The sequence below is a fragment of the Somniosus microcephalus genome, chromosome 12 (genome assembly GCF_052327205.1).
Source record: "Somniosus microcephalus isolate GS21.2 chromosome 12, FLI_Smic_1.0, whole genome shotgun sequence".
Classification (NCBI taxonomy): Eukaryota; Metazoa; Chordata; class Chondrichthyes; order Squaliformes; family Somniosidae; genus Somniosus; species Somniosus microcephalus.
Genome location: NC_140998.1, coordinates 194,639,575 through 194,660,956, shown reverse-complemented (window position 1 = coordinate 194,660,956; position 21,382 = coordinate 194,639,575). Strand labels below are relative to the sequence as shown.

General features: G+C 47.3%; 1 protein-coding gene across 1 annotated transcript; it reads right to left on the bottom strand.

Moving 5' to 3' along the window:
• Nucleotides 1-2,578: 2,578 nt before the first annotated feature.
• Nucleotides 2,579-13,350, bottom strand: LOC147109841 (histone-lysine N-methyltransferase PRDM7-like; the record flags this gene model as incomplete). The annotated part of the gene is made up of 4 exons (XM_086002397.1): nt 2,579-2,801; nt 4,777-4,844; nt 11,994-12,265; nt 13,332-13,350. Coding segments are annotated over 4 exons (582 nt in total), but the record flags the coding sequence as incomplete, so codon positions are not given.
• Between the last annotated feature and the right edge of the window lie 8,032 nt (nt 13,351-21,382).

Genomic DNA, 21,382 nt, shown 5'->3' with positions numbered 1-21,382 from the left:
GAGATCACCCCTCATTCTTCTAAACTCCAGTGTATGGGCTCAATCTACTCAATCTCTCCTCATAGGATAACCCGCTCATCCCAGGAATCAATCCAGTGAACCTTTGTTGCACCGCCTCTAAGGCAAGTATATCCTTCCTCAGATAAGGTGACCAAAACTGTGCACAGTACTCCAGGTGTTGGTCTCACCAAAGCCCTGCACAATTGTAGCGAGACTTCCTTAATCTTGTCCTACAGCCCCCTTGCAATAAAGACCGTCTTGCCATTTGCCATCCTAATTGCTTGCTGTACCTGCTTGCTAACTCTGTGCTTCCTGTATGAGGACACCTAAATCTTTCTGAACACCAACATTTAATAGTTTCTCACCATTTAAAATATATTCTGTTTTTCTATTCTTCCTACCAAACTGAATAACCTCAGATTTCCTCACATTATACTCCATCTGCCACCTTATTGCCCACTCACTTAACCTGTCTATACCCCTTTACAGGCTCTTTGTGCCCTCCTCACAGCTCACTTTCCCACCTAGTTTTGTAACGTCAGCAAACCTGGATACATTACACTCGGTCCCTTCATCTAAGTTATTAATATAAATTGTGAATAACTGAGGCCCAAGTACTGATCCTTGCGACACCCCACTAGTTACAGCCCGCCAACCCGAAAATGATGCGTTTATCCCTACTCTCTGTTTTCTGTCCGTCAACCAATCCTCTATCCATGCTGATAAATTACCCTCAACCGCATGAGCCCTTATCTTGCATAACAACCTTTTATGTGGCACCTTATCGAATGCCTTTTGGAAATCCAAATTTACAATCTACCCTGCGAGTTACATCCTCAAAAAACTCTAATAAATTTGTTAAACACGATTTCTCTTTCATAAAACCATGTTGACTCTGCCTAATGATATTACGATTTTCTAAATGCCCTGTTACCACTTCCTTAATAATGGATTCCAGCATTTTCTCGACAATTGATGTCAAGCTAATTGGACGGTAGTTCGATGTTTTCTCTCTCCCTCCTTTCTTGAATAGCGGTGTTACATTTGCTACCTTCCAATCCGCTGGGACTGTTCTAGAATCTAGGGAATTGTGGAAAATCACAACCAATGCACCCACTATCTCTGCAGTTATCTCTTGTAGAACCCGAGGATGTAGGGGTCCAGGGGATGTGGTGGCTTTTAGTCCCATTATTTTCTCAAGTACTTTTTCTCTACTGTTCTTAATCATTTCCCTTCCTTTCATTTGCCCCTTGGTGCCCCACTATTTTTGGTATGTTTTTGTGTCTTCTACTGTGAAATCAGATACAAAATATTTGTTTAAGGTCTCTGCCATTTCCTTATTCCCCATTATAATTTCTCCTGTCTCAGCTCCTAAGGGATCAATGCTTATTTTGCTACTTTCTTCCGTTCTACATACTTGTAGATACTCTTACAATCTGTTCTTATATTTCTTGCTACTTTACTCTCCTATTCTATTTTGTCCCTTTTTATCAATGTTTTAGTCATTCTTTGATGGTCCCTAAAGCTTATTACTATTCTTTGTAACATTATAAGCCTCTTTTAATCCAATACTATCCTTAACTTCTTCAGTTAGCCAAGGATGGATCAGTTTTCAACAGGAGTTTTTAATTCTTCAATGAGAATATTGGAATATGTTTTTAAATGTTTGCCACTGTTTATCTACCATCAGATCTTCTAATCTAATTTTCCAATCTACCATAGCCAACACACCACTCATACCTATGTAATTGACTTTATTTAAGTTTAAGACACTAGTTCAGACATAAGTATTTCACTCTCAAGCCCAATGTGATATTCTATCATATTATGATCACTCTTTCCCAGAGGATCCTTTACTATGAGATAACTGAAGCCTCCCATCCCTGGTATGATTCTGGTAAATCTCCTTTGCAACTTCTCTAAGGCTTTGACATTCCTTCTAAAGTGCAGTGCACAGATTTGGGCACAATACGCTAGCTGAGGCCTAAACAGTGATTTATAAAGGTTTACCATAATTTCCTTGCGTTGGTACTCCATGCCGCTATTGATAAAGCCTAGGGTCCCAAATGATTTATTAATAGACTTAACAATATGCCCTGCCACCTTCAAAGATTTGAGTATGTGAATCCCAAGGTGTCTGTTGCCTCTCCTCAGTTTTCCTTCCAAAATGCATCACTTCACACTGTTCTGCATTAAATTTCATCTGCAATGTGACTTCCCATTTCATTAGTCTATCTACATCTTCCTGAAAACTTCTACTATCCTTTTCACTGTTTACTACGTTTCCAAGCTTTGTGCCATCTGCAAACATTGAAATTATGCCCCCAATTGTCAAAGTCCAGATCATAAAGAGCAGGGGTCTTAATACTGACCCCTGGGGGATACCACTGTATACTTCCCTCCAGTCTCATAAACAACCATTCAGCACTACTCTTTGCTTTCTGTCTCATGGCCAATTTTGAATCAACGCTAACATTCCCCCTTTGGTCCCATGGGCTTCAATTTTGCTAACAAGTCTATTACGTCGCACTTTATCAAACACCTTTGAGACTGTAACAGAAAACAAATGATACTTTGGCTACAGTTCCCAATTTTGGTCAGAATCCTTACATTTTGGTTCTTGTTTTGCCACCGACATTGTGGTCCATTTGATACCGAGTTCCTTGGCATATTCATCACCATACCAGACCAGCAGCTCGCACCGAGGAGGAACAGGCTTGCAGGTCCTGTAATAAATTTTGCCGCAGTGCTGAAAGGCTACAAGGTTCTGCTCCTCCTCCTTTCTGGCACAGTTAACAAACCTGGAACATAACATACAAATATTTAAGTGGCCAAAAATAAGTTAAAATTGTGAAATGAATACAGAATGTAAAGCATATTAGTATAGTGAGTTAGAATGAGAGAACATGTCCCCAGCCATGGACAAATTTCAAATTCAAACATACTGTCAGGAGAGGACACTCAAGGGTAGATTTTGCCGAACCTGTCGGGAAGAAGGCGGGACTTCCCCTTTCGGGTTTTTGACCCGCCTACTTCGACGTCCGGCCAATCGACGCAATTTTCCCTTGATTGACCTTGTTGAGCCCGCCCAGCGGGCTCAGCAGGCCAATTAAGGGCCACCCGGCAACAGGTGATGTAACAGACTGAAATTTCATCTGTCAGGAGTTCTTGACAGATGAAATATCAGTGTTTTACAGCTGTTTGAAGCTGTGAAACACTGACACTCTGAGTTCTAAGCGGAGTCCTTCTACGCAGACTCAGTTAGAACTGTCACCGGCACTCAAAGCTGAAGACTGTCACTTTTGACAGATCGCAGCCGTTCAGCTTTCAGTTCCGGCTGAGTGATGGGCTCCCGACGGCTACAGGAAGAAAGGCTGTTAAGATAAGTACAGGTAAAAGTTCTTTACACACTTTAGACACACCAAACACACTTACCTTTGCACTCATGCACCCATCACTTACCTGAGCGCCGATATCGCGACCCCTCCAACTACTTCAACCCGACGGCCCGCCTCACTAACCTGGCGTGATTTGGAGCCATCAGGAAACCCACACGAAACCCCTCAAAATAGGGATTAGGCTAAAAAATGCCTGTTAACTACCTGTTAATAGGCAGTTAATTGGCACTAATCCCTTCCCGCCTGGTTTCGGCGGGTCCCAGTGCGGGGCGAGTACCCGCCGCCCCTGAAACTTACGTGGGGCTGGGTATTGGGCGGGATGGTGTCGGGACCCCCAAATTTGGGATTTCCCCCCCCCTCCACATGCCTGAAACCCCGCCTGACGGCTCTCCGAAAATCTAGCCCTCAGTGTAGATACGAAAGATAATGGGAAAAAATTCAGTATCGCCCCGTTTGGGGCGCCATTATTGGCCACGAGCAAAGTTTAGCGCCTGGTGCTAATCATCGCCTCCGACAGCAAACTTGGCTTTCATCGCCCCTGGAGGTGATTGGTGCGCTAAATCAGGCACTTCACACCTGTCTTAAGGCGCAAAGGCCGAGGAGCGAGGCGCTACCTCAGAGTGCTGGCGAAGCAAGGAAGGGCAAATCAAAATAAACCTGCAAAGTGCTGCTCAGTACTCAAAACTCCTTCACACAGCGTTGAATCTCTCCAGAAGTCTCTCTCTCTCTCTCAGAATGCATGGTGCAAAAATGTCAGACAAAAAAAGGCAGCAAGCGGTCGCCTTTAAATAGCGCTCCCCTAGTCCCTTTCTGACAGCATAACGCTCCCCTCAACCTGTCATTGCTAGCGGCAGGCGGTAAAGCAGGGGGCGCCACTCAATATCCGGTCCGGGGCACTAAAGGGTCGTTGCGCACTCGACTGACGTCACTATCTGCCGGCGCAGGAGATCGTGGCGGTAGTGTTTAGCGCCGCCGCAAAATGTCTGCTTAATTTAGCGAGCGGCGCAAACATCGTCGTGCCCGGGCGCTAGTTGCTTTGCGCCCCATTAGCGCCCTCTTAAGGCACTAACGGGAGGCGCAAACAACTGAATTTTTCCCCCAATGGCCCCAATGTTTCCAAGGAGGGAGTGTCTGACAGGGGGTGGGGGAGGTGCAGCGATCCAGAAATATGGGTTTCCCGGAGTTCCTGCTGAATTTAACGCCTCGAGCTGATTGAGAATTTTGGCTCGTTTTCTCGGCCACAGCCACCCAGAATGAGGGGCTGACTGGCTGTTGGGTGGGATATTGTTCTGGGCGGATCAAATGAAATGGGACAAATGATCTTCTTCATCCGTTACTATCTTGTGATCCTCACTATATGGTATCAGTCTTCCCTCACCTCATCCAATTTGATGTAGATTCATCCTTCGCATCAATGTATTCAAAATCCTTGTTGGATTTGCTAATCTGCAGAAAGGTGTTTTGATAAAAAGACTGAATTAATAAAAATTTTAAAAGCAACTTTATCTTTATATTAGGCTTAACACGTATTGCAAGATTCTAGTACATAGCCTCCCAATTCTTTGAGTAAAAATTGACCTTCCTCTTACCTGTGTCCTGTGATTATACCTTTTCATCCGAGTGCCCAGATCAGCATGATGGCTGGGACTGAAATGATGTAGCATAGGAGCTCGAAAAATAGTATAATGGTGCTGAACAGTTTCAGGAAGCTTTGTAAAGTTGGGAAACGTCCCTGAATTACTGCATTGTCAGAGCACTACTGTTCAATACATTCTGAAACTAGGAATGATGAGAGTTGGTTGAGGTGATGCCTGACTCACCTCTGTCCATAAATACAATGACAGCAGGCTCTGGGAATCTCCTGGAACTGCTTTAATAGGATAATACCTGAATTAGAGCAGCAGGACTAAATTAATCAGAAGATGAACAAAGTACAAGGGACTGGAATGTAGGCTCATTCTTAGTTGACCTTGGCTCCAGTACAAAGCCATTGGATTAAAATGATAACAGCTACAAGGTCACCCAATACCAACAGGCTCTATTCCTCAAAAACAGGAGCGGGGAATCAATAGACAGAGGTCTAGAAATTGGATAAGGCCCAAAAACAGGTGCGGGCAGCACAATGTGCCCACGCCCGTTCAAAGTAGCGCAGGCAGCACATAAAATTCATGCTGCCTGCTCATTATAATGATTGTAGCGCTGAAATGTGCTGCTGATTGTCTTAGTGCTGATTCAGGGGCCAATATTGGGTGGAGTCTAGTGGCCAATAAAGTTTGTTCAAGGCTCTAATACAGGGGAAGTGCTTTTTTGCACAAACACCTCATTGTCATTGTGGAGAAAACCATGGCCCAATAGCCAAGAAAAAGGGCAAGGAGATTTTCTGATGTGGCACTGGAGGCCTTGATCCTGGAGGTTCTATGACATCCTCAGGTCCTCTACCAACAGGGGGCAGGAGGCCCGCGGACACAAGAAGGCTGTGGGTGGAGACTGCTGAAGCCATCAGTATGATGAGTGTTGGATCCAGTGCTGCAAAATGTTTAGTGACCTCACACGACTGGTCAAGGTGAGTAAATGCATCTTCAAATACCATATCCCACCATCTGTGCCATTAATCGCACACACTGTTCAATGCACCACACCCCCACCAACAATCTCTAGCCAGCACCACTCATACCTCACACACTTACCACTGCTGCAAGACTTACAGCCACATCTCACACCTTGCACAAACTGACAGCTATTCAACCATGGCAGGCACATCACCCAAACATATTGTACCACACTCACTGACACTTCCCTTTCTCTTGCAGGCCAACTTGCCGCACAACCTCCGGGAGCACCAGCAGATGGGTGAAGGGTCATCGGGTGGCAGTTCTGTCAACAAGGGCAAACGGCGATGACGAAGTCCAGCACCGCCTTCAGTGTGCCAGTGCAGCCTTCGGTCACCTCAGGAAGAGAGTGTTTGAAGACCAGGACCTCAAACCCGGCACCAAGCTCATGGTCTACAGAGCAGCAGTGATACCCGCCCTCCTGTATGCCTCAGAGACATGGACCATTTACAGCAGGCACCTCAAAGCACTGGAGAGGTACCACCAACGCTGCCTCCGCAAGATCCTGCAAATCCATTGGCAGGATAGGCGCACCAACGTCAGTGTTCTCGCTCAGGCCAACATTCCCAGCCTCGAAGCTTTGACCACGCTCGATCAGCTCCGATGGACAAGTCACATCGTCCACATGCCCGATACGAGACTCCCAAAACAAGCGCTCTACTCGGAGCTCTGACACGGCAAGAGGGCCCCAGGTGGGCAGAGGAAATGCTTCAAGGACACCCTCAAAGCTTCCTTGAAAAAGTGCAACGTCCCCACCAACACCTGGGAATCCCTGGCCCAAGACCGCACAAAATGGAGGAGAAGCATCCGGGAAGGCACTGAACACCCAGAGTCTCTTCGCCGGGAGGAAGCGGCAATCAAGCGCAGGCAGCACAAGGAGTGCACGTCAACCCAAGCACCCCAGCCACCCGCCCCTGCAAACACCGTCTGCCCCACCTGTGACAGAGACTGTAGGTCCTGCATTGGACTCATCAGTCACCTGAGAACTCATGTTTAATGTGGAAGCAAGTCATCCTCGGTTCCGCCTAAGAAGTAAGAAGAAGGGTAAGTCAGAATTGAGAACCTCATGGACTTGAAGGAAGTAGAGCTCGCAATAATTGTTGGGGCAGTGACAGAGTCCGTGGTGAGCGCGGAAGTGAAAAACATTGCTGATGATGACGGTATGCTTATACCTAATCCTTCTTCTCACAGCCCACTATCCCTCATCCCACAATCTCTTTTCACTTGCACGCTGCTGATGGTGTATGCATGGATATCTGGATTTCCCTCCTACTTCAACACAACCCGACCCTTGTACATTTCTCCTTTCAGATACCCAAGCACTGTCAGTAGCCCAGCCTGTCTCTGAAGTTCTGGAGGAGGAGAGTGATGGAGGAGAAGAAGACACAGCGGCACTGGAACCGACACTCGCAGACACCAGCTCAGCAAATGGCACTGCCCGTACTTTAGGTGGTAGTATAGAGGCAGGATCTGCACGTGGTGAATCACCAGGCATGAGTGGGCTGCAGCCAAGCCAGGGGGAAAGTGTAGCTCGGGTGCCAGCTCCCCGCAGGATGAGATTATGCACGAGTTCTGCTGCACAGGACTCAGATGATATTCTCGATGGGGTAGCCTTCAGAAGAAGGGTGATGGGCATGCACACAGAAATGCTTGGTGTAATGGCAAGCCTGCCAGAGAGCCTCTGGTAAGTGTCAAGCAGCATGGAGGAGTCCGGCTCCAATATTATGGGTTTTTGCGTTGGGTTTGGAGCCCATGATTTCCAGGGTGGAAATAATAGGCAACTCAATTAGATAACTTGTTGACCCAACCGTGATGCTGGGTGTGATGGGCGAACTCACATTTCCATTGTAGCACAACAGAAGCGACCCAATGTCTCACTGCTGCAGTGGAAGCGCAGACTGCTCTCCTGCAGTCTCAACTTGTTGCCACGCAAGCTCAGACTGATGCCATTGTGGCTGGGTTTACGAGTGTGGAAAAGTGCTTGCAGATTGTCACAGCAGTCCAGCAATCTGTGCTCCAACAGGTGGCTAATAGTGCTGAGGCCCCATCCCGAGGGAGTGGCAGTGGCCCCGTGGAGCAAGAACCTGCTGTCCTCTCGCAAGAAGACAGCATTCGTACTCCCACCACTGCCACCCTGCCAGTGCGCTTGCACCAGCCAGCCCAGACTTCTGCCGCCCATACCAAAGTGGCACAGTCTATAGCCGGGCTTTCTAGGGCCAGAGCTGCTCAAGGTCGTCCTGCAGGCCCATCTGTAGTCTCCCCACTGAAAGTCAGCAGCTTTCCACCAGCTGCTGCAGCCACTGGGGGAGCACTTTGTAGGAGCACTAGAGTAGGAAAAGGCACACTTAAGACAGACACTAAGGGAATGCACAAGGGTGATTAGTTGACTTTGTTCTTTTGATTTGAATTTGATAAATTTATAAATTATGTTTGAAATGTGTGTTTTGTGCTGGCTCTCATTTCAGCTTTGTGCCCAGGAGGACGCTGTGATGTTCTGTGACAGAGGGATGGTAAGATGGGGAAGTGGTGAGCAACGGGGATCTGGGGTTTCACTCACTGCAACCAGAGTCTCTTGAGGTGCTCATGGACAGCCCATCTGGATCGGGGATGTGCTGCCTGCCTGCTCACTTCCTCCTCCTCCTCCTCTCTTATTTATCAGGATAGCATCTTTGTTATCAAGATAGGCTAAAAGAGTTGGGACTCTACACTTTAGGGAAGCGTAGACTTAAGGGGAATTTGATTGAGGTTCAGAAGATAATGAAGGAGTGAAGGGAATGATTGTGTTCCAGCTGATAGTTTGTTTCAATTAAATAGGTTAGGAAGGAGTAGGGGTCACAAATTTAAGTTGTATAAGGTTAGATCTAGGTTAGCTGTCAGGAGGTGGTTCTTTTCCCATAGAATAGTGGACCTCAGCAACAGGCTGCCGTCTCGTGTGGTGGACACGGACTCGCTGAATTCTTTCAAGTGAGAGCTGGACTTGTTTCTGGCTGGGGCAGAGATCACCTCTTACAGAAGGTAGGGACTGCAGGGAATTCAGGACCAGAGTGATCTCCTGGACTAGTTTCGATCACCTAGTTAGGTTGGAAAGGAATTTCCCAGATTTTTCTTTCCCAAATTAGCCTTGGTAATTTATGGTTTTGGGTGGGATGGAGTGTATATATTGTGATACACAAGGCATCGCAATTGTATGGGACAGGCTTGATGGACCCGTGGTGGCATGGGCTGTGCCCTCATGTGGACAAGTTGTGGAGCATGCAGCAGACCACCACGAAATGGGAAACCCGCTCCGGCCTGTACTGGAGGGCTCCTCCTGGGCGGTCAAGGCAGTGGAACTGTTGCTTGAGAACCTCAATGGTCTGCTCGATGAGACTCCTCATGGCAGCATGGCTGTCGTTATATGAGTGTTGGCCATGATTGGTATGGTTGTGGAGGGAACTCATCAGCCAGGAGCAGAGTGGATAGCCCTTGTCCCTAAGCAGCCACCCTCGGGTTTGACGTGGTGGTTCAAAGACTGCTGGCAAAGCGGTCTGGTGCAGGATGAAGGAATCATGGCTGCTGCCACGATACCGGGCATTCACCATCATGATGTGCTGGACATGGTCCCACAAGTGCACATTAAGTGAGTTGTAGCCCTTGCAGTTACGGAGTATCTCAGGATTGGTATGCGGTGCCCGCAAAGCCACAAGTGTGCAGTCGATGCCGCACTGCACCATGAGGAAGCCCGCTAGCCTGGCAAAGCCACATGCACGCTCCTCCTACTTCTCTCTGTTTGGAGAGAAGACAATGAAGTCCCTTCTCCTGGAGTAGACAGCTTTGTGACTTCCTGGTTGCAGCGATGGACAGCAAACTGGGAGATGTTAGCTATGTCTCCTGGTCCAGACTGGCGAAAAAATTTAGGGCCACGGTGACTTCAGGGCCACTGGGAGAGCCGCTGAGCTCTGAGACTGCATGTTCAGCTGCAGGAGGTGGCAGAGTTCTGTGACTGCCTCCTTGGTGAAGCAGAGCCTCCTAATACACTGCTCCTGGCTTAAGCACAGGTAGAAGAAGTGCTCTTGGAAGACCTCCGCTCCATCTCCGTCATACTCGAGCACGAGGGGGACTGCAAGTAGAGACCCCATGACTGGGAGCAAGTGGTGTGAGCAGAAGCCTTTAAATGAGTAGCAAGGTCCCTGTCACCTCAACAACATTAAATAACTGTAGAAAGCTCCAAACAGCCGCACAAATTGTGCCAGAGCCAGGACAGATCAAAAAGCAAGTCAGCTGTAAGTTGTTGATGATACCTTTAAATAGCAGACCTGGGAGGTCCTTCCTGTTGCTGAACATATAGTCAGCTGGTTGTGATAGGGAGAGGATGCAAAATGGAGTAGCATGTCAAAAATGGCAGATATTGTGTCAAACCAGCGTTCGACACTCATTGGGCTGGATTTTCCAAGCCCCGAGGAGGCAGGCATGGAGGCAGGACGGCCAGTAAAGTAGCAGAAGTGCCAGGAGGCGGGAAGATGTGCTGCTTCAGGTCCCGTCTCCTGGAGGCGGGAAAGGCATTAAATACTTTTAACTGCCTGTTAACAGGCAGAAAAAAGGATTAGTGCCATTTTACCTTCACAGCTGAAGGCTTCCCGACCTCGGAGAACCACGCCGGGTTGGAGGTGACATGGAGGAGGTCTTCGGCGGTCGGAGGTACCTGGAAGTAAGATGTAGAGGTGAGTGATGGGTGCAAGTGTGGAGTGGTAAGTATGTAAGGTGAGTGACAAGTGTAAAAAAATGGTCACTTACCTTGTTTTCTTCCTACAGCCTTCATCCTCATCCTCTCTGGATCGGGAGACCCGACATCCTCCTTGTCGATTTCACAGACTGGCTGTTGGATCCTCCGAACCAACAGCCATGTGAAATCCACAAATTGAAAGGTTTGATGAGTCCTGGACATAAGTACTCATCAAACTAGAGAATGTCAGTGTTTGACAGCTTCACAGAGCTGTCAAACGCTGATATTTTTTCTTTCAAGAAGTCTTGACAGATAGCACGTCTGACGTTGACGTGCTCTGTCAGTGACTTCCTCCCTAATTGGCCTGCTGAGCCAGCAGGATGGGCTTAACAAGGTCAATCAGGGGAAAATACTTCTGGTTGGTCAGACGAGGGTAGAGATGGGACATTGACACAAGCAACAGTCCCGCCTCCAACTTGTCTCCATTGAGAAAATCCAGCCCATTGATGTGACGAATTGTCTCATCTAACTATCTGGGGTATGCGCAGGCAACGGCAGCACTACCGACCTCGCAAACTGGCAGCCACCGCAGGACCCACCGAAAGCAAGGCAGCCACCATTTCTCAGCAAAACCAGCCTGACTAGCCAGTTCTGAAACTTCAGAATTCGCGGTCACGGAGTTCAATAATTGCCTCAGCTGGCAGGGGGGTGGGGAGGAATTCTAGTGAGGGATTTTGTTTCAGAGTGTGAACATGCTGCCTCAGCTGGGGGCGGGGCAGGTGGCAGAGTTTTTATAAATGGTTGGGAGTCTGCTATGGCCTCAGTGGGGTGAGAGGATTTTTCTCTCAGCACTGACACTATCAGCTGTGGGGAAGGTGCTGTGAATTTTGATACACCTTTGGTCTCAGTGGGGTGAATTGCAATTGTTTCCTCTGTGGTGGTGTTTGGTGGGTTTCAGTCAGATAGGAGCATGTTTGCTTTCTTGCTTCCTGATGGTGGTGAGTCATGTTCGGGTAGTTCCGTGGCTGCTCCCAGCCCTACAATAAACACACCCAGTAATCCGTTCTTCATTTGTGAACATTTCCATGTGCTGACAGGCTAAGTGAACACAAGAGGCCTCACAGCAAAGATTAATTCTGTCTTCACTCGCTGTCTACTTACCAGTAGGACTCACTGAGTAGCAACCAGGAATGGGAACCTTGGATAATTTATAGAAAATAAATTCCAATAAGTCCTGAACTTTTTTATAAAATAAGGAACTTGATAACGACAGTAGTCACTTACCGCCCATGAATACCCACTGACAGCCTCTGCTTCTTCATTTGATACTACTCCTTCATAGGGTCCAAAGTGAACGCCTTTGGGAATAACCTGCCCTTCATTCCATACACCAAGACCAGCTTTTCGAATTTTTGAAGTCGCTATGCTGAGACCCTCCGGAAGGGTTAAACGTGCTCTGTCTGGCTGACTGAATTCCACCACCGTGTCCTTTATGAACACTGGAGGACCATGCACAGGGCATTCTTCAATAAAAAATGTCTCGCAGTCTTCACAAACTAACACATAAAATAAAAATTGAAGATGGATCAGGATCTCAATTCATTATTCAGTGTTCATGAAGGTGAAAGGTGCTAGTACTGAGAAAGGATAGATTATCTGTCGTAGATTTGATTTTCCTCATTGTTTGATTGCAATTCAGTCTCCACACACAAGTACAATATTTCCATGATCTATCAGCTGGGGAAAACACTTGGGGCATCTTCCCTCTATGAAAATTACACCCAGTGCCAGTCAGATCTTCCCCCACTCTGTTGTATACAAGGGCTTGTTCTGGGCGACATGTTCGGTTCTTTACTCCAAGAAGGGAGTACTGACCACAATTAACAACAGCATTGCAAAAACTGTCAACAGTATCTCCAGGCTGTGCCGCACCAGATAAGATTAGGAGTGGGCAGCAAGGGAATTTTGCACAAGGAGGCTGAATTACCTCCTATAGCTTCCTCATTCTTTGAATGAAGTTCAACCTGCATATCCAGTAACAAAAGTCCCTCTAAACTATCAGGCAAATCACACTAGGGGACAGTGTCACTTCTCAAATTTGCCCTTTCAGTTAGGCCATCATCTTCTTCCCACACCCCTTCCCAAACCATGCTGACTCCTAACTTAATTCTGGCTGCACCGTCAATTCTTCGGAGATGGTTATTGTTTGCTGTTCATAAGTTTGAATGTTAGCTGCCGCTTGTCAGCCCAAGCCTGGATGTTGTCCAGGTCCTGCTGCAGGCTGGTATAGGATGCTTCAATATCTTAGACAAGGGGCTGCTATTCCCTATAATCAGGGGCCATTAGTTTATAATTACTGAAAGTCCTATTCTATTTTATTACAAGATTCCAGAATTATTATCAATAGTTTGGGGATCATATTTGTGATTGTTTTTCCTCAATGAAAAAGAACAATCGGTGCCTGTTTGTGGGCAAACACAGGCCTGCACTCCTGTCCCACCACTCTGACATGCTGTATTGCTCCACCAATCCCCCGGCCTACCAAGGCCATGTGTCATCACACCAAAACGCCCAATAAATTATTCCTGCCCTGAGGAAATGGATAGGTTAATTTGCACATACACAGGTAATCATCGTCACAAAGTTCCCTTTCTTCCGTATAAACTTTTCTCTCTCTATTTCTGAAACTGTATCTTCTGCTTTCAGTCTTTTTGGTTGTTTCATTTGCTGACCCCAAGATCTTTCCAGTGCAGACAACTGTGGAATAAATCAAAAATATCATGAAGAAAAATTGAACCAATTAATTTTAATATTCTTGCATGTAAGGTTTGTTTCTGGTTACACAGAAGATGCTGTAGACATTTACATAATAATGCAAGACATTGTGTTAATCTGATTTGAATGACTACGGTAGTGGTCACATTATCAACATAGAGCATCTCTTCCTCATTAAAAAAAATAATTATTCAAAATAGTAATACTTTACTGAAATCCTTTATTCCAGGACAAATACCTTTATTGGATTCACTACAAGATTCATTTTCACAAAGCAAGGTGCTCGTTTCTCTTTTGATCTTTTTAACTGGAGCTGTCTCTTCCATCGCTGAGGCATTGTCCTCAGTGAAGCCCCTGGAAACTTCAGCTTTATCCTCTTCTGATTGGGATGCAATCTGTGATGGGGCTTTTTGGTTCTGAAATGCAGAATATGACAGTAAAACTGTATCTCACCGCTTCTGAATGAAAGAATAGCTGCCTCAAGACTGCCTGTATGACTAAAGAGATTGTGTACAAGTCAAAGTGTTTGTCTATTTTTCCTGTTCGTTAGTTGTTTTCGAATATTTAATAAACAAAGCTACCCAACTACCCGTTGGATAAATGCAGTTGCTCCCCAGTGTAATACTGAGCCACACATATCAGAAAGTTCCCATGTTTGATACTGTACTCCTCTGTTAAGTTTGCTGATCTCAGCAAATGTGGTAAACTTAATAGAATCATAGAATGGTTACAGCACAGAGGTAGGCGATTTGGCCTGTCGAGCCCATGCTGGCTCTCTGCAAGAGCACTTCAGCTAGTCCCACTCCCTGCCCTCTCCCCAGAGCCCTGCACATTTATTTCCATCAGGTACTTATCCAATTCCCTATTGAAAGCCACAATGAATCTGCCTCCACCATCCTTTCAGGCAGTGAATTCCAGATCCTAACCACTCGCTGCGTAAAACAGTTTTCCTCATGTCGCCTTTGGTTCTTTTGCCAATCACCTTAAATCTGTGTCCTCTGATTCTCGACCCTTCCGCCAATGGGAACAGTTTCTATCTTCTATGTTTCTATGTTTCTCTCTATCTACTCTGTTTAAACCCCTCATGATTTTGAACTCTTCTATCAAATCTCATCTCAACCATTTCTGCTCTAAGAAGAACAACCCCAGCTTCTCCAGTCTATCCACATAACTGAAGTCCTTCATCCCTGGAACCATTCTCTAAGGCTTTCGCATCCTTCCTAAAGTGCGGTGCCCAGAATTGGACTCAATACTCCAGTTGAGGCCTGTAATGAAATCTGTTTGTTCTTGCCTGTATTCGTTCTTGCCTGTATTCGTTTTGCACTCATGTATATTACCCTCCCCCACACGGTGTATAGTTTCACTTCCTCTTTCCTGACTAACCTGCATGACTCATTCCTGCGAGCCAGTCAGTGTGTTGAGATGGTAGCTCTGATCTTAGTGATTAAAAGCCAACTTGTTAAAGTCTATAACTTCTAATTTTGTGGTTATTGAAGGCACATCAATTTTAATCACTAAAGAATACTAGGATGGATCGACTCCTAAAACCAGAGCGTCTGGACTTGGATCCACATTCTGCTGAAGCATCAAATCAATTTGGACACTGGCTCAAATGCTTCGAACTCTTCGCGAGGGCCTCATCCGCTAGCGAGGTAGATAAACTGAGCCTACTGACTACTCGCGTTAATCATCGGATTTATTCGTTCATCCGGGATGCCACCTCTTACACGGAGGCCATCACTATCCTGAAGGCCCAATACCAGAGGCCAGTAAACGAAGTGTACGCCAGACATCTGCTGGCTACACGCAGGCAGCGACCTGAGGAATCAATGGACGATTTCTTACAGGGCCTAAAGGACTTGGTCCAGGACCGTAACTGCAAGGCCGTGACGGCCAACGTGTACTCTGACGAATTGGTCCGCGATTCCTTCATCACGGGCCTCAAATCGAATTATATCCGGCAGAGACTGCTGGAGAAGGAGGTCCTGGACTTAAAAAAGGCAGTGACCACTGCGCGATCACTGGACGTGGCCCAGAAAAACTCTGACTCTTATTCTTCCGGCCATGCGGCCCTCACCGCCTCGTGCGTGCCGAGCGGGCCGCCATCTTGGAATCAGCCATCTTCCCCATCCAGGTCTCAGACCAGCTCTACACCGCCGGAGTCCCCACACAGAAGTTCACCCAGGAGTCCTACTACAGCGGCAATGTCTCGAGGCCCGAAATGCTACTTCTGCGGCCAGGCCAAGCACCCCAGGCAACGATGCCCAGCGAAGGACGCTACATGCTTCAAATGTAAGAAAAAGGGGCATTTTAGCAAAGTCTGCAGGGGGAATCCGATTTCCAACTCAGTCACCGCCTCGTGCGTGCCGTGCGGGCCGCCATCTTGGGATCCGCCATCTTTTCCCGACTCAACGGCCGCCCAGGGCCCAACAGTGGCTTCGATCACGGTGGATCAATCCAGGCCACACCCGTTGACAAAATCTATGATGGACATACAGGTAAACGGGAATTTAACGAAATGTTTAATTGACTGTGGGAGTACCGAGAGTTTTATCCACCCTAGCCTGGTACGGCAGCACTCATTAACAGTAACCCCTACACGGAGCAGAATTGCTATGGCTGCTAAGCCCCACACTTCGGACATTTTGGGCTACTGTGTGGTAACACTGACTGTAAAAGGCACGGACTACAAGGATTTTAAACTCCTCATGATGCCAGAACTCTGTGTTAATGTAATCTTGGGCCTGGGCTTCCAGTGCCACCACGAAAGTGTCACGCTAGCATATGGCGGGTCCCAGCCACCACTCACAGTCTGTGGCCTATCAACCTTAAAAATCAGCCCGCCCTCTTTATTCGCTAATCTCGCTCCGAACTGTCGGCCCATAGCGACCAAAAGTAGACGGTACAGTCTGGAAGACAGACACTTTATCAAGGCGGAAGTGGACAGACTCCTGCGGGAAGGCATTATTAAATGCAGTACCAGTCCGTGGCGTGCCCAAGTAGTCATAGTTAAAAATAGCGAAAAGAAACGGATGGTAATTGACTACAGCCAGACTGTTAATATTTATACCCAGCTGGACGCCTACCCTTTACCCCGCATATCAGAAATGGTCAACCAGATCGCGCAATACCGAGTCTTCTCGACTATCGACCTCAAATCCGCGTATCACCAGCTCCCCATTAGAACGGAGGACCGCCCATACACCGCCTTTGAGGCGAACGGACGCCTCTACCATTTTCTCAGAGTGCCCTTCGGGGTAACAAATGGGGTCTCGGTCTTCCAACGTGAGATGGACCGCATGGTTGAGGAGAATAAACTACAAGCTACCTACCCCTATCTGGACAATGTCACTATCTGCGGGCACAACCAGCAAGACCACGATCTAAATCTTGCGAGATTTTTAAAAACTGCCCTAAAGCTGAATCTAACCTACAACGAAGACAAATGTGTCTTCAACACAACCCGTCTCTGTATCCTCGGCTGTGTGGTGGAAGATGGGGTAATTGGACCGGACCCTGACCGATTACGCCACCTAAAGGAACTGCCCCTGCCACACAATCCCAAAGCTTTAAAAAGGTGCCTGGGATTTTTTTCGTATTATGCCCAATGGGTGCCCAATTACTCTGATAAGGCCCGACCCCTCATTAAATCGACGTCCTTCCCACTATCAGCTGAAGCTCGGGAGGCTTTCACCAGTATCAAACAGGACATTGAAAGGGCTGCACTGTGTGCAGTGGACGAAAGCATTCCCTTTCAAGTCGAAAGCGATGCGTCAGACTTTGCTTTAGCTGCGACCCTCAATCAGGCTGGGAGACCTGTGGCCTTCTTCTCCCGAACCCTTCAGGGACCTGAAATCAGGCACTCTTCTGTCGAGAAGGAGGCACAGGCTATAGTGGAGGCAGTGCGGCACTGGAGACACTACCTAGCCGGCAAACGTTTCACCCTGCTCACCGACCAGCGGTCGGTGGCTTTCATGTTTAATAACAAAGGGGGAAAATCAAGAATGACAAAATACTCAGGTGGAGGATCGAACTATCCACGTTCGACTATGATATTATGTACAGGCCGGGAGCCCTTAATGAACCCCCAGACGCCCTATCGCGGGGAATGTGTGCCAGCATTCATACGGACAAATTACAGGGTCTCCACAATGACCTCTGTCACCCAGGGGTCACCCGACTATACCATTTTATAAAGTCCCGCAATCTGCCCCACTCCATCAAGGAGGTCAGGGCAATGACCAGAGCCTGCCGCATCTGTGCGGAATGCAAGCCTCGTTTCTACAGGCCTGACCGTGCACACCTTATCAAAGCCACACGGCCATTCGAGCGCCTAAGTCTGGACTTCAAGGGACCCCTTACCTCTGCCGACCGTAACGTATACTTCCTCAATATCATCGATGAATATTCCCGCTTCCCCTTCGCCATTCCCTGCCCAGACATGACCAGTGCCACGGTCATCAAGTGTCTCGGTAATCTATTCTGCATGTTTGGCATGCCGAACTACATACACAGCGATAGGGGGACGTCATTTATGAGTGACGAACTGCGCCAGTTCTTGCTCTCAAAGGGGATAGCCACTAGCAGAACCACTAGCTACAACCCCCGGGGTAATGGGCAAGTGGAAAGGGAGAATGCTACTGTTTGGAAGGCTGTCACGTTAGCCTTAAAGTCAAAAGGCCTTCCGACCTCCCGCTGGCAGGAAGTCCTCCCAGACGTGCTCCACTCCATAAGGTCTCTGTTATGTACAGCCACTAACGCTACCCCCTCACGAAAAGATGTTCGTTTTCCCCCGGAAATCGACCTCGGGCATATCTCTACCCGCGTGGCTGACGTCCCCGGGGACAGTACTATTGCGGAAGCACGTGAGAGGCCATAAAACGGACCCCCTTGTGGAAAAGGTACAGCTCCTCCATGCAAACCCTCAGTACGCCTATATCGAATACTCTGACGGGCGAGAGGACACTGTTTCCATAAAAGACCTCGCTCCCTCGGGGAGCAGAGAGAACGATGAGAGACTACCCGAGGAAGACCTACACAAAGAGACAGGACGCCCAGAGGTATCAATACCCAACTTTAACCTGGAGGACACTGCAGATAACCTGGAAGACACTGCGGAGGCCCGGACAGCGGAGGAACCAGAATCCACTCCCCTAGAGGCACCCCAACCGGCTTTGCGCCGATCACTGAGAACCGCAAAACCTCCTGGCAGACTCACTTATACCAACTTTTAAGAAACATCACCCCGATGGACTAAATCTAAAGAAGGGGTGAATGTAATGAAATCTGTTTGTTCTTGCCTGTATTCGTTCTTGCCTGTATTCGTTCTTGCCTGTATTCGTTTTGCACTCATGTATATTACCCTCCCCCACACGGTGTATAGTTTCACTTCCTCTTTCCTGACTAACCTGCATGACTCATTCCTGCGAGCCAGTCAGTGTGTTGAGATGTTAGCTCTGATCTTAGTGATTAAAAGCCAACTTGTTAAAGTCTATAACTTCTAGTTTTGTGGTTATTGAAGGCACATCAAGGCCGAACCAGTGTTTTATAAAGGTTCATCATAACTTCCTTGCTTTTGTACTCTATGCCTCTATTTATGAAGCCCAGGATCCCGTATGCTTTTTTAACCACGTTCTCAACCTGCCCTGCCACATTCAACGATTTGTGTACATATACCTCCAGGTCTCTGTTCATGCACCCCCTTTGGAATTGTACCCTTTACATTATATTGCCTCTCCTTGTTCTTCCTTCCAAAATGTATCACTTCACACTTTTCTGCATTAAATTTCATCTGCCACGTGTCCGCCCATTCCACCAGGCTGTCTATCGTCTTGAAGTCTATCACTATCCTCCTTACTGTTCAGTATACTTCCAAGTTCTGTGTCATCTGCAAATTGTGCCCTGTACACCCAAGTCTAATTACAATTTACCTCAGCACCCTTTTGCAAGGGAGGGAATAAAATTAGCCAGGATTCCCACTAAATACTAACTAATCATCAGTTGTGGAAAGGGTCTCTGCGTGTATACAAAAAAAGGGACAGATCTTCTCCAACAATGATGAGTCTAACACATGAAGAACAGCCATTTAGGAAATGCCAACAGGGCTGCACATTAAGTCAGCCTAGGCTTAGGAAGCATGAATCAGTGCATTCAGGAAAATGGGAGAGGAGATTAGGTGCATAGTTTTACTACTTTACCTTTGGTCTTCACAAACCACCCACAATCCTGAAGGGATTCGCAAAATTTCATATGTTCCCCCCCCGAAGATTAATTGGAGTTATTAAAGAAACCTTGGAGTGACTGTGTTTTAAAAATCCAGGGCCTCTCAAAATGGCTGCGGTCAGACACATGGCCAAAGGGCCTGCGGCATCCATATGGATTTTCTGATAGCTTCACAGACTGCATGTTTAATTTGAACAATGCAGTGAGGCAAGCTCAGTTGTATTCACGCCCTGAGGCAGGTTATCAATTGTTTGCCTACACAATCTAAGTTCGGGCGGAGATAGTCCCAGTTGCTTGAGGAACATTCAGAACAATTGAGGAACATTCAGAACAATTAAGGACATTCAGAAAACAACGGAAAGGCAGTTGTGGTACTGATCGGTGCCATCAACGTAAATGGGCCAAAATCAAGGTCCTCTTGTCTTACGTTTTCGAGCCCAAATCGGGCAATGGAACAGACTGATGAGGCGCGATAATGACCCATTGCCGAGAGGATATAACTGGGGCGGCCCAGCACCTCTGTCTCTCTCTCTTCGCCTCGGCCCAGTGTCCTGTTTGTCTGCTAGCAACCAAGAAGGAAAACCATCTAGAAAGCATCGCAAGCACATTTCGACGGCAGCAGCGGGGCACAAGGGCCAGGCCTTTTCATCTGTTTCACTGGTGAGCATTATCTTTCTGGCCGTCACAAGACAACCTAGCTAGGTGTAAGGGTGGGAGTTAAAGGGGTATTACAAAATTGTGATTTTAGAATTTTTCCCTCGTTGTGTCCGTTTCTTCTCCCGTTAAGTGTAAAACTGTATTGCATCCATAGCGATTTATTTTATCTTCTGTATAATACTGTTTTCTTGTAGTGTTAGCTTTTCTAATTAATAAACATTGGTTTTCCTTGCACCAATCCACTGGTCTGTTCGTTTGTCCTTGTTACCACTCGATAAGTCCTGCGCTCAGAATCAGGAAGGGGAAAGCGATTCGCTACCACACAGCGGGCAGGGCAGCTCAGGAAAACATAACTGGCTGACCTACAATAAGCCCCTGGAACAAAACCCCCTACAATCCCTAAAAGACAGGTAGGGCTCGAAATTCGGTCGCCCCCAAAAACGGGTGGTTGGGTTGCGGAGTGGAGTCACGAGCCAGGTGGTCAAGAGATAGCCCTGGTCGCCCAGTAGCCACCCACTGGTTTGTCTTGGTGTCTCAAAGACTGAGGGAGTAGCCGACTGGCGCAGAACAAAAGCATCGTGACTGCTGCCAGGATACTGGGCATTCACCATCATGATATGCTGAGCATGGTCACACACCAACTGCACATTTAGCAAGTGGTAACCTCTGCGGTTGTGGTATAACTCAGCATTATACAGATTAAGTTAACGGCCAAAACTGTGGCAAATGGATTTCAATGTAGACAAGTGAGAGGTTATCCTCTTTGGACCTAAAAAGGATAGAACAGGATACTTTCTAAATGATGAAAAGCTAAAAACAGTGGCGGTCCAAAGAGACTTGGGGGTCCAGGTACAAACATCATTAAAATGTCATGAACAGGTACAGAAAATAATGAAAAAGACTTATGGAATGCTGGCCTTTATATCTAGAGGGCTAGAGTACAGGGGGTAGAAGTCATGCTGCAGCGATACAAAACCCTGGTTAGACCACACCTGGAGTACTGTGAGCAGTTCTGGGCA